This window comes from Myripristis murdjan, chromosome 1, assembly GCF_902150065.1.
Source record: "Myripristis murdjan chromosome 1, fMyrMur1.1, whole genome shotgun sequence".
Lineage (NCBI taxonomy): Eukaryota > Metazoa > Chordata > Actinopteri > Holocentriformes > Holocentridae > Myripristis > Myripristis murdjan.
In genome coordinates, this window is record NC_043980.1 from 1,351,187 (window position 1) to 1,365,450 (window position 14,264).

The following is a 14,264-nucleotide window of genomic DNA, read 5'->3' on the forward strand; positions in this document are numbered from 1 at the left end:
GCGGTGTTACATGCGTAAGCCTGTTAATACTCATTCTCATAGACATCAGAGCCAATGGCAAAGCTTGCACCCAGTTCAACTTCCTTCCTTCCACTATATCTGCTATTATTTTGGCTAGCTTTTCTTTCAAGGTCTTGTTAGCTCTTTCAACTTGTCCTTGTGACTGTGGATGATACACACAACCAAACTTCTGCTTGATTCCAAGCATTTTCAGCGTCGCTTGGAACATTGCTGCAACAAAATGTGGTCCATTATCAGAGCTGAGGGTGTCTGGGATGCCAAATCTCGGGAAGACTTCCCTACACAAAAACTTAGCTATTCAGCTAGCATCTGGACTGCTTGTAGGGGATGCTTCTATCCACCTACTGAACTGGCAAACAACCACCAAGACATACCTCAGTTTTCCAATTCTTTGAGTCATGTCTATGTAGTCAATCATTAGATGTCTGAATGGTCCATCCGGCGGAGGAATGTACGCAATGAGGGCTGAAAAGGCTTTCCTGGTGTTGTACTCAGCACACACATCACACTCATGCAACACTGTGGCGACCACCACACTGTTTGCAAACGCCTTATAACCTCCCCCCTTGCACAATGGTCTCGACCATGCGCATTCTGAATTGCAAAGCGCAACAATGCAATGGGTAGAACAAAATGTCCTTGGTTACCCCGCCAAAGACCCTGCTGTGGGCCATCCAGAGTGTTTTTGATCGCACCCCTTTTGATCCAAACTGATTGTTCTTCTGGTGAGGCCCTGGCCTGGGCTTGAATTAATGATGTCATGGACATTAAGGGAGCCAAATCAGCTTCAACTAAGATAGGACACATGACGGACTGTTGCAGTGCCGTCGTTGTATCTGCCTCATTAGCCTGATGGGGCTGTTGCACTGCCACCTTTTTTGCTGCTTCGTCTGCCAAATTGTTACCTTGTGTGATGAGAGAGGTGTCTTTTTGATGAGCACGACACCTCAGGACAGCCACTGCTGATGGCAACTGAAGAGCTCTCAGCAGATTAGAGATGATTTCACCGTGCTTGATTTGAGTGCCATCTGACCTGCGGAACCCTCTCTGTTTCCATATGTTACCAAAGAAATGGCACACACCAAATGCATAGTCTGAGTTAGTGTAAACATTCAGTTTCTTACCTGCTGCCAACTGACATGCTGCTGTTAACGCCTTCAACTCTGCTACCTGGGCTGAACAGGGCTGGGTCACACAGAATGTCTGAACAGTGGTGAATGAACCATCAGGGTTCAGCTGCACAATGCCATATCCTGCATGCATATGTCACAAGGTTGTACTGATTTAGCAAAATCCCCTGGCCACACCACACAGACACAAGAAGCAGAGATGAAACTATGTATACAATAATTTATTAACAAGGTAGATTGGGCAATTAAAAAGTTGAAGAATAAAAAAAAATATAGCACAGCTGCTGGCTTAAGGCAAAACAATAAAACACTGGCATAAGTGTCCAAGTTAACAGTCTCTCCTCTAAACAGTCTATGAGTAATATTCTGGCGACGTCCTGGTGTCAGTCCTCCGGCTGGCTGACCGCATGCGTGGCATAGCTCCGTCCGGGCAGTCTGGCAGTCCCACAGTCGAATGCGTGGCGTGGCTCCGTCGGGGCGGTCCACAGTCCAAATCCTGTTCTGCGGCATTGCTCCGTTGAATCACGGGCAATGCACTATTGGATTGTTGTCTTAAAGTTTTTGGCTCTGCATCAGTTTATTTATTTATTTATTAATTCATGCATTTAAGTATTTATTTATTTATTTATTTTGGGGCGTGCTAGCACTAATATTGCTTTAGCAGTAATTCCTAGTTTTAAATTTATTTACTTTGATGAGGGTTATACTAATCTCTCTGATCCTTTCTCGTCTGTAATTTTGTCAACCAGCCATGATTTTGCGTTTTTTTTTTTGCGCCATGAGTTTTCAAAATTCGCTCTCCTCGTGCTCCTACCTTCTTCTTCTGCTGCTGCTGCTGCTTCGTCTTCTTCTACTGCGGTGTTATCCAGTCTATTGGTGCACTACCGCCACCTTCAGCTCTGAGTGCTGATCCGTCAGTACAGCGACCCTGTAGATACCTCCAGAGCAGCGATGTCCCCCCTATGAAATATGTTTTCAGTTCCCTCTAACCAGAGCAGAGCGTTTTTGGTTGGAAAAAGTGGTAAAACACAGCACTGTGCCATCAGTGTCTGGTTTATTAAACTTTGGTACTGAAAAACACTTTCAGTTTTCAAACATTTGAAAAGAAAATGATTTTAAACATTTAAAATCTTAATCATTCATCTCTAAATTCATGGCAAATCTTAGTCATAGTCATTGTCATATTTATTAACTCTTCACCACAATTGTGGTATGGAGTACAAACAAGACAAAATAGCCTACAAAATGAATGATGAACAGTCAGAATGAGTCATCACAGGTGGAAATAAACAGATAAAACAGAAAAAAACAAGCCTGCACTCAATCTTTTAAAGAGTGGCAAAACATTATTCAAGAAAGCACCCAATTTACATATTGTTCTTAAAATATCAGTCTTCAGTAAAGCTATACATTTGAACATAGATGGGCGGTTTAAAAAATACTTAGGCAAGTACTTATTTCTGTTCTTAGACATGGTTAAAATGTTTACATTCAAACAAAACATGATATTCATCTCCCAGGTGGCCGTCATTACACAGATTACAAAACCTTTCATTCCTTTCCAGACCCTTGTATCTACCTGTTATTTTAGGAAGCCTATTATTAGAAGTTTGAAAATTACAGATGGCCTGGCTATACTTTTTATTTTCACAGAGTAAATATTTTTCAAACTTAGAAACCTCTTTAAATTCACAATATAAATCACATGAGGACATATTCTGTTGTTCATTTCTACACAAACTGATCCTTTAACCTCTGCTCAACTGCCATCTTCAGCCATTTAATGTTATCACATCTCTGGTCTGACCAAACATAAGAAAAACCGCATTCATCTAATATTTGCTTAACAAAGGAAATCCACGGTGATACATATAATTCATTAATATATAAATTAAACAGACAGTTGTACATCACCCTGTTGATCTTTGTTTCCTTCTCCATCACTAAAACATAGAGATTCAAACTAATGTAGTGAAAATGGTGACCAGACAGGCCCCAAAAACATTTCAAACTTCAACAATATTCAGGTAAAATAAACAAGTTGTGCGTTTCCACTGACATCTGTGGATTGATCCAGCTGGAGTGAAAAAGAGTCGCCAAGGTTCCCCACAACTTGCGCGACAATGTCTGTTCCCATTTCATCTGTTCTGCTGCAAACAGTCATTTGACAAAGGTGCACTTTTTAATTTCTCTGCTGTGTTTTTGTCCAGCTTGGTCTGGGCCAGTACAGCAGCAGCTGGGAGGAGCAGCTCTTCAGTGATGGTTGATGGTTTTTTGGCTTCAGCTACGAGCAAAGACACCACATAAGAGGCCTGGAGGCAGGGCTCCAGCGTGCGACCTAATTTTTTAAAGGTGCGAGTTAAAATTTAATTAGGTCGCGTCGGTGCTACTTGCAGGAGGACGAGTGAAAAAAAAAAATCATTTTTTTTTCTCTCATCACTCCCGTGACTATGTTAGTGCAGTAATGGTTGTGGTTGATAATAAAAATATTAGGCTACTTTCTGGCTCATTCCTGCGACTCCTATCTCTCGTCTCTCTCACTCCCTGTCTCCGCCTGTCTGTCTTAATGCGTGACGTGCACAGACGTACGCGCGCGTAAACGCAGCGCGCTCACTGAATGATCACCGACGATCCCGCTAAAAAAAACTAAACAAAAAAGATGAAGCGGTCTATCGTTGATTATTTTAAGAAAAAGAATGTGTCAGGAGGCTGTTGATGCTGGAGGGTCTGAAAATAGGGAAGAGACAAGTGAATTTTGGACTTAGAAACTGAATTGAAAAGGCAAAGAAACTTTCCAGCTGTGAAGAGGTGCCACTCCGCTCTATTTTCACTGGCTAACAGCAGCACACTGGCTTAGCTTGTCTATTCAGAGAAGAGGTATCACTTCAGCTTATTTTTCGATCTATGTTATCACATGCATACTACTGCTCATTCATTGGTAGCTGAAATGTTAGGTCTGTTTGATAAGCAATTTACATTGTTAAAACAAATAATAATTTAACATATTGTTACAGTAAAAAGTACTCTGTCAACCCTCAGGTGAAATAATTATGTCATTTTTGTTCAATCATTAATAACATATCATTTCGTGGTTTTATAGAAGTATCGGATCGGGACTCGGTATCGGCAGATACTCAAAATCAAATGACTCGGACTCGGGGGAAAAAAACGTGATCGGGACATCCCTACTTTCATTTTTATGTTTTGTTTATATGAAGAAGATGATCTATTTTGTACTGCTGCTGCAGAGAAACGTAAAGTTCAAATTAAAATATTTTGCAGACAAGTTTGGGTCATTATTAATCTTTAAATTTCATCAACATGATAAGGTCATGCATTAATAACATGCTATACAAAGAAAAATATGGTGCTACCTAATTTCTTTTGGTGCTACTAAATGAAAAGCTAGGTGGCACCAGTGCTACCTGTGAAGAAGTTAGTCTGGAGCCCTGCCTGGAGGCTTTGGCTGACGTCGGGGAGGCTTCTGTTGTGATGTTCTGTGCTTTTGTTGTGCCTGTGCTGCTTCTAAAAAGACGTTTTTCATTTCTTTTGGTCAGACATAAGTTAAGGGATGTTATTTACCTTGACAGTTTCAGAGGTAACTGTCAGCAGGAGAAACTGTCAGCAGTTTCCACATCACATCGCTCCTATGTGGAAAAACAAGAAAAGTCTTTCCCAGTCAGGTTTAGTCTGTTAACACAGCTGATGTCAACCACATGATGCATGTATGTCTTTACTGCTGCAATATTTTGGAGGATTAATGCACACATTTACATATGATGCACAATCTTTTTTTTTTTTTTTTTTTAACAAATGCTAAGGCACATGTTTTTAAATTTCTTATAATTGAATTCTTCTCTTTAGAAGTTGAGCAACTGCAACTGACCCAGTTTCCCCTCAGTGATCAATAAAGTATTTCTGATTCTGATTCTGATTGTTCCTGAGGGTTTTTTTCTGCTTGTAAATTGTTCAATAAGTTAATAAAAATGTCTTTGCAGTGAACTGTCATGTCAGCAGCTGTCTCTGATCAGCAGTGTGAAGATGCGACTCTCACTCCTCAGATCTCACACAGAGACACTGAGGAACCATATGAAACCCAAAAGCCCGGGTACAGAGGCTGAGTGAAGGTGCTGCTGAAGGTGTGGAGGTGGATCAGTGTGTCAGAGGAGACGCTGTAGAAGGACAGAGAGCCAGCAGGCCAGTGCAGATACACTGCCACTCTGTGAGAGGAGGGGACGGGGATGACTGTTGTTCTTTTATTGTGACAGGCAGTGAAACTTCCATCAGTGCAGATCAGACACCAGGAGTTTTCATTACATCCAAGCGCACAGTCATCACTGTCTCCTCTCCTTCTGATTCCTCTGTAAGTCACTGCTATATAGACCCATCCTTCCCACTCGACCTCCCAGTAGCAGCAACCAGTCAGACCATCACTACACAGGATCTGTTCCCAGTAGTCAAACCTCTCTGGGTGATCAGGATATGGCTGCTTCTGTTCCACTGCTGTCACCTTCCTGTTGTCCTCAGACAGGACGAGGCGTCTGTTTGCTGTGTTTGTGTCCAGTTTGAGTTCACAGGAATCTGATGGAGAGAACAAGACACAACAGACCTGCTGTGGTTATTATCTGCTGATTTATTCACAGTTTGATTATTGATTTGTTAACTCATTGATGAAGACACGTTGGGCTCTAGTTTCGCAGACCAGGCGAGGCGGGGGCGTAGCGCAGATGCACTTCGCCAACTGGGTGTGGCCAGGCGGATTTTCAAAGTTTGGCACGCCGTTCTCGGTGGCGCAAGTACTCCGCCGTCCCTCCTACCGGCGGAGGGGAGGAGAGAAGGCGTGGAGTGGGTTTGACACAGCCGATTCACATGTAACCAATCAAATGAGTCCCTGTCCTCGCCTTTAAAATGAGCTGCGTGAAGGCGTAATGAAAGTTTACACAGCTGACATGGAGGTCTATTGCCGCAGGCGGAGCGGAGCTCAGGAGACCGGCGTGGAGCGGAGACCGGCGAGCAGTGCGGACACGTCACCAAAACCTCACAGGCAGGCTTCCGGAATGTCAGGCACATGAACAATGCAATAAATATCGACAAAAAACACTGTTCAATGCTACGATCACAATCAGCACATACATATATCTCCATATCAACTGTCCCGTCACAGCTGATGTCAGATCAAAGGAGATTGGTACCGTTTGTGCTGATTGTGAGGTTTTGGTGATGTGCGCCTGTCAGCCAAACTTACACTGCGCCAGCCCCGCTCCGCCTTGCGCAGAAAGTAGACGTGGTTTCAGATGGCGAGCTTTTGGCGCACCTCGGCGAAGCCTTTTGGCACGAAACTGTCACTGCACCAAGCCGAATCTGTCGGCACCTCCCCCCGCTGCGCCACCACTCCCATCTCGGTGCACCTCGGTCTGTGAAACTTGCAAACCGTCCGCCTCTCGCTCTGTGCGGGGTTCGCCTCACTGCGCCACCCTGCGCTGCGCCGGGAAACTAGAGCCCGTTTTGTCAGCCGTCCTCTTCGTTCACAACAGGATCTGAATGAATGGACGTCACAAACTGCTGTGGAAATTCACTTCACATCTGGAAGAGCCATTTACACACTAAACTACATTTGCACTTCATGTGTGGCGTTATAGAGATGTGAAGATGTCTCTGTTATAATTATTTTCAAGTTATGTTCACTTGGTATAACCTTCATACACAAAATGTTTCATGCATAATCTAACAAAAACAAAACAAAACAAAAGAAAAAAAAATACAAAAAAAGTTATTGCAGTGCATCAGTTTTTTATTGTATAATTACATGAAATTTGACTCATTTCTAGCACCTTGAACTGTTTTGAGAGAAATGTGTAAAATGCTAATGGAGAAACTGTGATCATGTTTGCAGTGGAGCATCAGATCTGTTTGTGTTTGGTTCAGCAGGTAAAAGCAGCTGAGAACAAAGAGCAGAAACTGCAGCTGCACCATCTAAACAGCTGAAGGTTTTGTGTTGATGAATCAAACTAAATCCACACTTACACTTCCTCACACCTGGTTTCAACCACTGCTGTCCACCATGGTCCACCCTGGAGGAAGAAACAGAGTCAGAGCAGCAGATTCTCTTTGAGGATGGAAACATGGGCAGTAAATAACCTTCCCTATGAAGGATTTAGCAGACCACATCACTCATATCCACCATTCAACATGAAACACTACTCCTCAGGCCTCTAGAAGACATTGTGTGTGTCTCTCCATACCTGAGAGCCTCCAGTCTCCAGGTTGGATCCTCCAGTCCAGCTGAGAGCAGCTTCACTCCTGAGTCTCCTGGATGATTGTAGCTCAGGTCCAGCTCTCTCAGATGGGAGGGGTTGGAGCTCAGAGCTGAGGCCAGAGAAGCACAGCCTTCCTGTGTGAGCAGACAGCCTGACAGCCTGCACACCATCACAAACACAATCAGTCCACCACATCATCTGCTTTGTGTTTTCACAAAAACCTACACAGCTTAGGAATGTGTTCAGTGACATGAAGCTGCATGGAAATCAGGACTGAACTGGTCATGTATTGAGCAGGTTGAGGAATCCTGACCTGAGAGCCTCCAGTCTGCAGTGTGGACTCTCCAGTCCAGCAGAGAGACGCTTCACTCCTGAATCCTGCAGATCATTGTCACTCAGGTCCAGCTCTCTCAGACTAGAGGACTGGGAGCTGAGAACTGAGGCCAGAGCTGCACAGCTTCTCTCTGACAGATTACAGCCACTAAGCCTGAGGAGGAATTAGTGAAGAACAAGGTAAATTTGAAAATAAAAGCTTTTTTTCTTGTGTAATAAAATTCACCTATAGTTCACTAAAGTATTGAATATATCTAATTCTAAATGAACCTACACAGATTTCTTGGAGGCTTTGACCACTGGCAGCAGCCTCAGAAGAGCCTCCTCTGAAGCAGAGTATTTCTTCAGGTCAAACACCTCCAGATGTTCTTCTGATGACAGTAAGACGAAGACCAGAGCTGACCACTGAGCAGGGGACAGTTTGTCTGTGGAGAGACGTCCTGATCTCAGGTACTGTTGGATCTCCTCCACTAGAGAATGGTCATTCAGCTCATTCAGACAGTGGAACAGGTTGATGCTTCTCTCTGGAGAGGGATTCTCCCTGATCTTCTCCTTGATGTACTGGACTGTTTCCTGATTGGTCTGTGAGCCACTTCCTGTCTGTGTTATCAGGCCTTGTAGGAGAATCTGATTGGTCGGCAGTGAAAGACCCAGGAAGAAGCGCAGGAACAAGTCCAGGTGTCCATTTGGACTCTGTAAGGCCTTGTCCACAGCACTCTGGAGGAGGAGTTTTAGTTCTGATTTCTTGTTGAACAGTGCAGACCACCTGGAGGCTGATTGTTGGAACAGCAGATTGACTCCAGACTTGATGAAGGCCAGAAAGACATAAAGAGCAGCCAGAAACTCCTGAAGGCTCAGATGGACGAAGCAGAAAACCTTGTCCTGGTACAGCCCACACTCCTCTTTAAAGATCTGTGTGAACACTCCTGAGTACACTGAGGCTGCTCTGATATCAATGCCACACTCTGCCAGGTCTGCTTCATAGAAGATCAGGTTGCCTTTCTCCAGCTGCTCAAAAGCCAGTTTTCCCAGAGACAGGATCATCTCCCTGGTCTCTGGAGTCCAGTGTGGATCTGTCCCAGCTCTCCCATGATACTTGATGTTCTGCACTTTGGACTGAACCAGCAGGAAGTGGATGTACATCTCAGTCAGGGTCTTGGGCAGGTCTCCTCCCTCACTGGTTTTCAACACGTCCTCCAGAACTGTAGCAGTGATCCAGCAGAAGACTGGGATGTGGCACATGATGTGGAGGCTTCGGGACGTCTTGATGTGGGAGATGATTCTGCTGGCCTGCTCCTCATCTCTGAATCTCTTCCTGAAGTATTCCTCCTTCTGTGGGTCAGTGAAGCCTCTCACCTCTGTCACCATGCCAACGCACTCAGGAGGGATCTGATTGGCTGCTGCGGGTCGTGTGGTTATCCAGAGGCGAGCAGAGGGAAGCAGGTTCCCCTTGATGAGGTTTGTCAGCAGAACGTCCACTGAGGTGGACTCTGTAACATCAGTCAGGATCTGGTTGTTGTTGAAGTCCAGAGGAAGTCGACACTCATCCAGACCGTCAAAGATCAACACAACCTGGAACTGCTCAAACCTGCTGATTCCTGCTTCTTTGGTCTCAGTGAAGAAGTGATGAACAAGTTCCACCAAGCTCAACTTTTTCCCTCTCAGCAGATTCAGCTCTCTGAAAGTGAATGGAAATGTGAAGTGGACATGCTGGTTGGCTTTGTGTTCAGCCCAGTCCAGAGTGAACTTCTGTGTTAAGACTGTTTTCCCAATGCCAGCCACTCCCTTTGTCATCACTGTTCTGATTGGTCGATCTCTTCCAGGTAAAGGTTTAAAGATGTCCTCACATGTGATTGGTGTTTCTGGTGTGTCTGGTTTCCTGGCTACTGTTTCAATCCATCTGACCTCATGTTCCTCATTGAGCTCTCCACTCCCTCCCTCTGTGATGTACAGCTCTGTGTAGATCTGATTCAGAAGTGTTGGGTTTCCTGCTTTAGCAATCCCCTCAAACACACACTCACACTTCTTCTTCAGCTTAGATCTCAGTTCACGTTGGCACGCTGCAGCCGCAGTTTCTGGATGAACAAACAACAAAAACATCAGTAAGTGAATGTCACAGAGTTGTTCCACCTGAACTTTACTCCACTTCTAAAAACAATACAAGATGACTTAAACCGATGGATGACACTACCACTCTCAATTATAGGACGCATAGCCACAATCAAGATGATGATATTACCAAAAATTAACTAATTATTCACAATGATCCCAATCCAACCTACAGCAAAATGGTTTAACACACTTGACTCACTAACAACAACGTTCTATTGGAAAAATGAAAAACCCAGAATCAAACTTGCCACATTGCAGCAATCCAAACGTCAAGGAGGCTTAGAAGCACCAAATTTTCATCACTACTACTTGGCAAATCAGATACAACACCTCATTAAATGGATCCATGCAACCCATCACCACCACCCATGGATTGACATAGAACAAACAGAATGCCAAGACATATCAATTACAGACCTATCATTTATCAGTGACATAATCAAACACTGCTTCAATAACATTGCAATCACCACAACTCTGACAGCTTGGTGGAAAATCAATAAAATAAAAAACACCACATTTTCACCCACCACCCAAACACCCATATGGAACAACCCAGACCTCACTGCAAAGAAATTCCCTCTAATGAACACCAAATGGAAAGAAAAAGGAATCACACACCACATTTTTGACCGTAATATTCTATTATCATTCCAACAATTCATTGACAAATATGGCATTGAGAAACAACAATTTTTACAATATATCCAATTAAAAAACACAATTGAGACAAAAATAGACATCTCAAACACCCACCTGGAACAACCGCCACTACTGGACAGTATCAACAAAACCTCAAAATCAAACAAACCACTCTCAAAACTGTACAAACTTATATCCTCCAATGACGATACACATCATATTCCAATAAACAAATGGGAAAAAGACCCCAACATCAACACCGATCACCAATTTTGGAATAACATCTGCAATAACATCTTTAGTATGTCCAGGAACACCAACATTACACTAATACAATACACGGTTATCCACAGAACACACATTACACAGCATAAAATGCATTTAATGGGATTAACTGGTTCAAACATATGCACTCATTGCACACTCAACACAACAGATGACTATCTCCATGCACTCTGGCTCTGCCCACTAATTCAGCATTTATGGAAAGAAGTAACCACCACACTATCCCAATTCATTGGCTGCAACATCCCACTATCTCCCTCCATATGTATACTCGGCAATCTAGATTCACTTAATACACAGTCAAAACAAATCATAACACCCCTGCTTGTAGCCCTAACTGTCGCCAAGAAAACAATATTACTAAACTGGAAAAGCAGAAAAAAGGTCAATATTTCACAATAGCTTGATCTATTAACACAACACATATCAATTGAAAGACAGTCAGCTCTACAAAATCACCAAATCGAACTATTCAATAACATATACTCAACAATTCTCAGCTCAATTCCACTGTTGCCGGTGAGTTGATGCCACACAGGCATGTAGCCGAGGACCGAGGAGGAGGGCAGGAGGAGAAGGGAAGGAAAAAAAAAATGGGGATTTTAAATGTACATGATTGTGGGCATATTGACAGGAAGAACCAGTAACACCAAACAAAACCCATCCTGTAATCCACCTGAAATTCTTTTCTTTTTGTTTGTTTGTTTATTTATTTATTTGTTTTGTTTGTTTTTGTTGTGTTTTGTTTTACCTGTTCCCTGCTCACATGGTTGGTTCATGTTTTTGTTCTTTGTTGTTACTGCCACTGTCGCTATTGCTGTCGCTACTGTATAGATAGATAGATAGGTATACTTTATTGATCCCAAACTGGGAAATTCACAAATGTATGTAGGTTTGTTGTTGTAGTTGTCGTTATTAGTTGCATGTATGCACTAAAGGGTGAATAAAAAAAAAGAAAAAAAAAGTGAATGTCACATTAATGAGAGAAATGTGAATATTTGCTGGTAAATGTATCTGAGTTGTGGCTGCATGGCATCCATTTAGCTCATAGCTGCTGGTGGAAAAACCAGTCCTGACTGTCTGCAGCCAAATGTGAAAGGCAACATTTTACATGTCAACTTTGTGTTCAGCATTTTACACAAATATGAACAAATCAACACTTTAACCAGGTTCTCCATGAGGATTGTGCTCATTTCCCTTCCAATCTGGGATTGCTGAGCTCTTGTTTTAGAAATGTCTGTATTTCCAGCAGAGGTTACAAATGCAAACATTCAGTTTTCCCATCATTCCTCCTTTCCATCCTGTTAAAGGAGTTAAAAGCCTCTTACTGCTCCTCAGACGCTCAGCCAGCTCCTCCTGCTTCATTCTCCTCAGGAGGTGCAGTGTGATCTGCAGAAAAGCCTCCCTGCTGCTCCTCCTCTGCTCTTCCTCCTCAGCGTCCAACACCTCCTCATCCTCCCTCTGCCTCTCTGAGCATTCTGGGTAATCTGGACTCAGAGAGCTCTGCAGGTTTTTCAGCTCCTCCTTCACAAAGGTGTTGATGTTCTCCTCCAGCAGCTGCAACAGAAAAATCAAAGAATTCAAGTTCCATTTTCAAATTTGGACCCAAAACACAAAATCAGATCCAGGTTGAAGAGCCTGAAAGTCCAAAGTGCAGCATGGAGACGATTATGAGCTGAGCTGCTGCTCAGTTTGGACCTTGTTGTTCATTACACAACAGTTAGTGCCAGTGGAGCAATCTGATTGGACAAGAGGCGTTCCATGAGAGCTGATGTTCAGTAGAACAGCACTCGCTCTGGTGTCATATCAACACATCCTCACTCCCAATGCGTCAACAGCCTGACGAATGGTCAGGGTCCCTTAGCGTCACATACTGACTCATTAGGTACCCCTTTCTCGTCAGTTTTCGACGAGTTGGGGAACCTGACAGATTTACATAGGACTCCCACAACGTGTCATGGGAAGCATTTGGGGCGTCAACTAACTCTTTGTTGTCATGGTAACGTGACGTTTTCTGCGCCATATAACGTGGTAATAGAGTCTGCCCAACATGATCTCACAGAAAGCCATGAAATGAGCACCACCTCTTAATAACACATTGTGGAACCTGATTTAATCACAGATTTCTATGGTTTTAATTCCGTGTGGTCACCACACAAACAGTGCCCACTGAAAGTCAACAAGGATCCGTGCTGGACACACCGATTCTCGAAATTTAATCGATACTGATACTGAAAAATAGCTCGGATTATGAGCCCAAATCCCAAAAACTTTGAATAAGACTGCAAAATTAGTGATCACAAATTCATATAATAGACAAAACATGTTAGAACTACAAAAGCTATGGTGCAGGACACCTCTGTGTGTTGCAACTCTGCAAAGTTTGTAGTTCTGGTAGCCCTCTTCCGGGTTAGGGTAAAACTTTTGAAATTAGGGTTCGAAAACATACATACAGTAGTTTTTCAACAGCAAAAGTATAACCTTAACATGTAGCCTATGTTTATATCACGAGTAAAGATGTGTTAGCCTATGAAAAATAAAAATAAAATAAAAAAATGAATCTTTAGTGCTATTTTTGATGTGTTTCCATGGTTTTTCCACCCACTGTGTTTCGCTGACTGAATGGGTGGTGTTCAGTGGCTTAACATATCAGCATGTTATAATCTTTTAAGAAGATTTGACAACTTTCATGTACTTTATTGATTAAGATTGTCAAATCAGACACGTCTCTGATTAGGATTATGGGTAATGTAGTGCTTCTCCGTGATATGACATCGCAAATAAAACGTGTTTTCTTAAAATAAACTTGATATTATACAGGACTTGTGGACTCGGCAGAAGCACACGCCATCGTTACACAACCTCATAGCTCGTGGTAAGTTACGTTATGGCTCATAATCCGAACCATTTTTCAGAATATCGATTAAATTTGCACTTCCAGGATCTATGAACCACCACCCACAGCGTGACGTCTTTGAAGCCAAGAATCAGTGTGTGTTGGTCATATCGCTGCATTTACACACCAGAAATATGGAGGCCAGGTGTGTTTGATGCTCCTGGGCAGACTGACCACTGGGAACCTCTGAGCTCTGCTGCTGGACTCTGAGGAGGACACACACACACACACACACACACACACACACGTGATTAAAGGTGTTGTGCTCTGTCAGGATAAATCCTGGAAGAAACACAAAATGAACTCCATGTTAGAAGCTGCTCTGATTATTGGATGTGATGTTTTGAAAGAGGAAACTCAGTCAACAGAGTCTGAACTGATTCTGGATCTTTAAATAATTACCCATCATCAGCAGAGGGCTGTGTGTCTTTGAAGTTATAAAGTCGACCCATAGATCGGTCGCTCTTGAAGGACACACAGCTGGGTCCAGGGGAGTCTGGTCTCTCCTGCTGGATCCTGATAGAAACATCATGAACACAGTGAAGGGATCTGTGTCTCTATGAACAACACTGTTTTACTTTCTTAGGA

At 43.1% G+C, this 14,264-nt stretch overlaps 1 protein-coding gene across 1 annotated transcript; it reads right to left on the reverse strand.

Moving 5' to 3' along the window:
- Window positions 1–5,220: 5,220 nt before the first annotated feature.
- On the reverse strand, window positions 5,221–13,631 carry LOC115356985 (protein NLRC3-like; the record flags this gene model as incomplete). The annotated part of the gene is made up of 7 exons (XM_030048304.1): window positions 13,599–13,631; window positions 12,109–12,328; window positions 8,016–9,816; window positions 7,722–7,895; window positions 7,394–7,567; window positions 7,176–7,222; window positions 5,221–5,732 (listed from the first exon to the last, which is right to left on the reverse strand). Coding segments are annotated over exons 1-7 (2,961 nt in total), but the record flags the coding sequence as incomplete, so codon positions are not given.
- Between the last annotated feature and the right edge of the window lie 633 nt (window positions 13,632–14,264).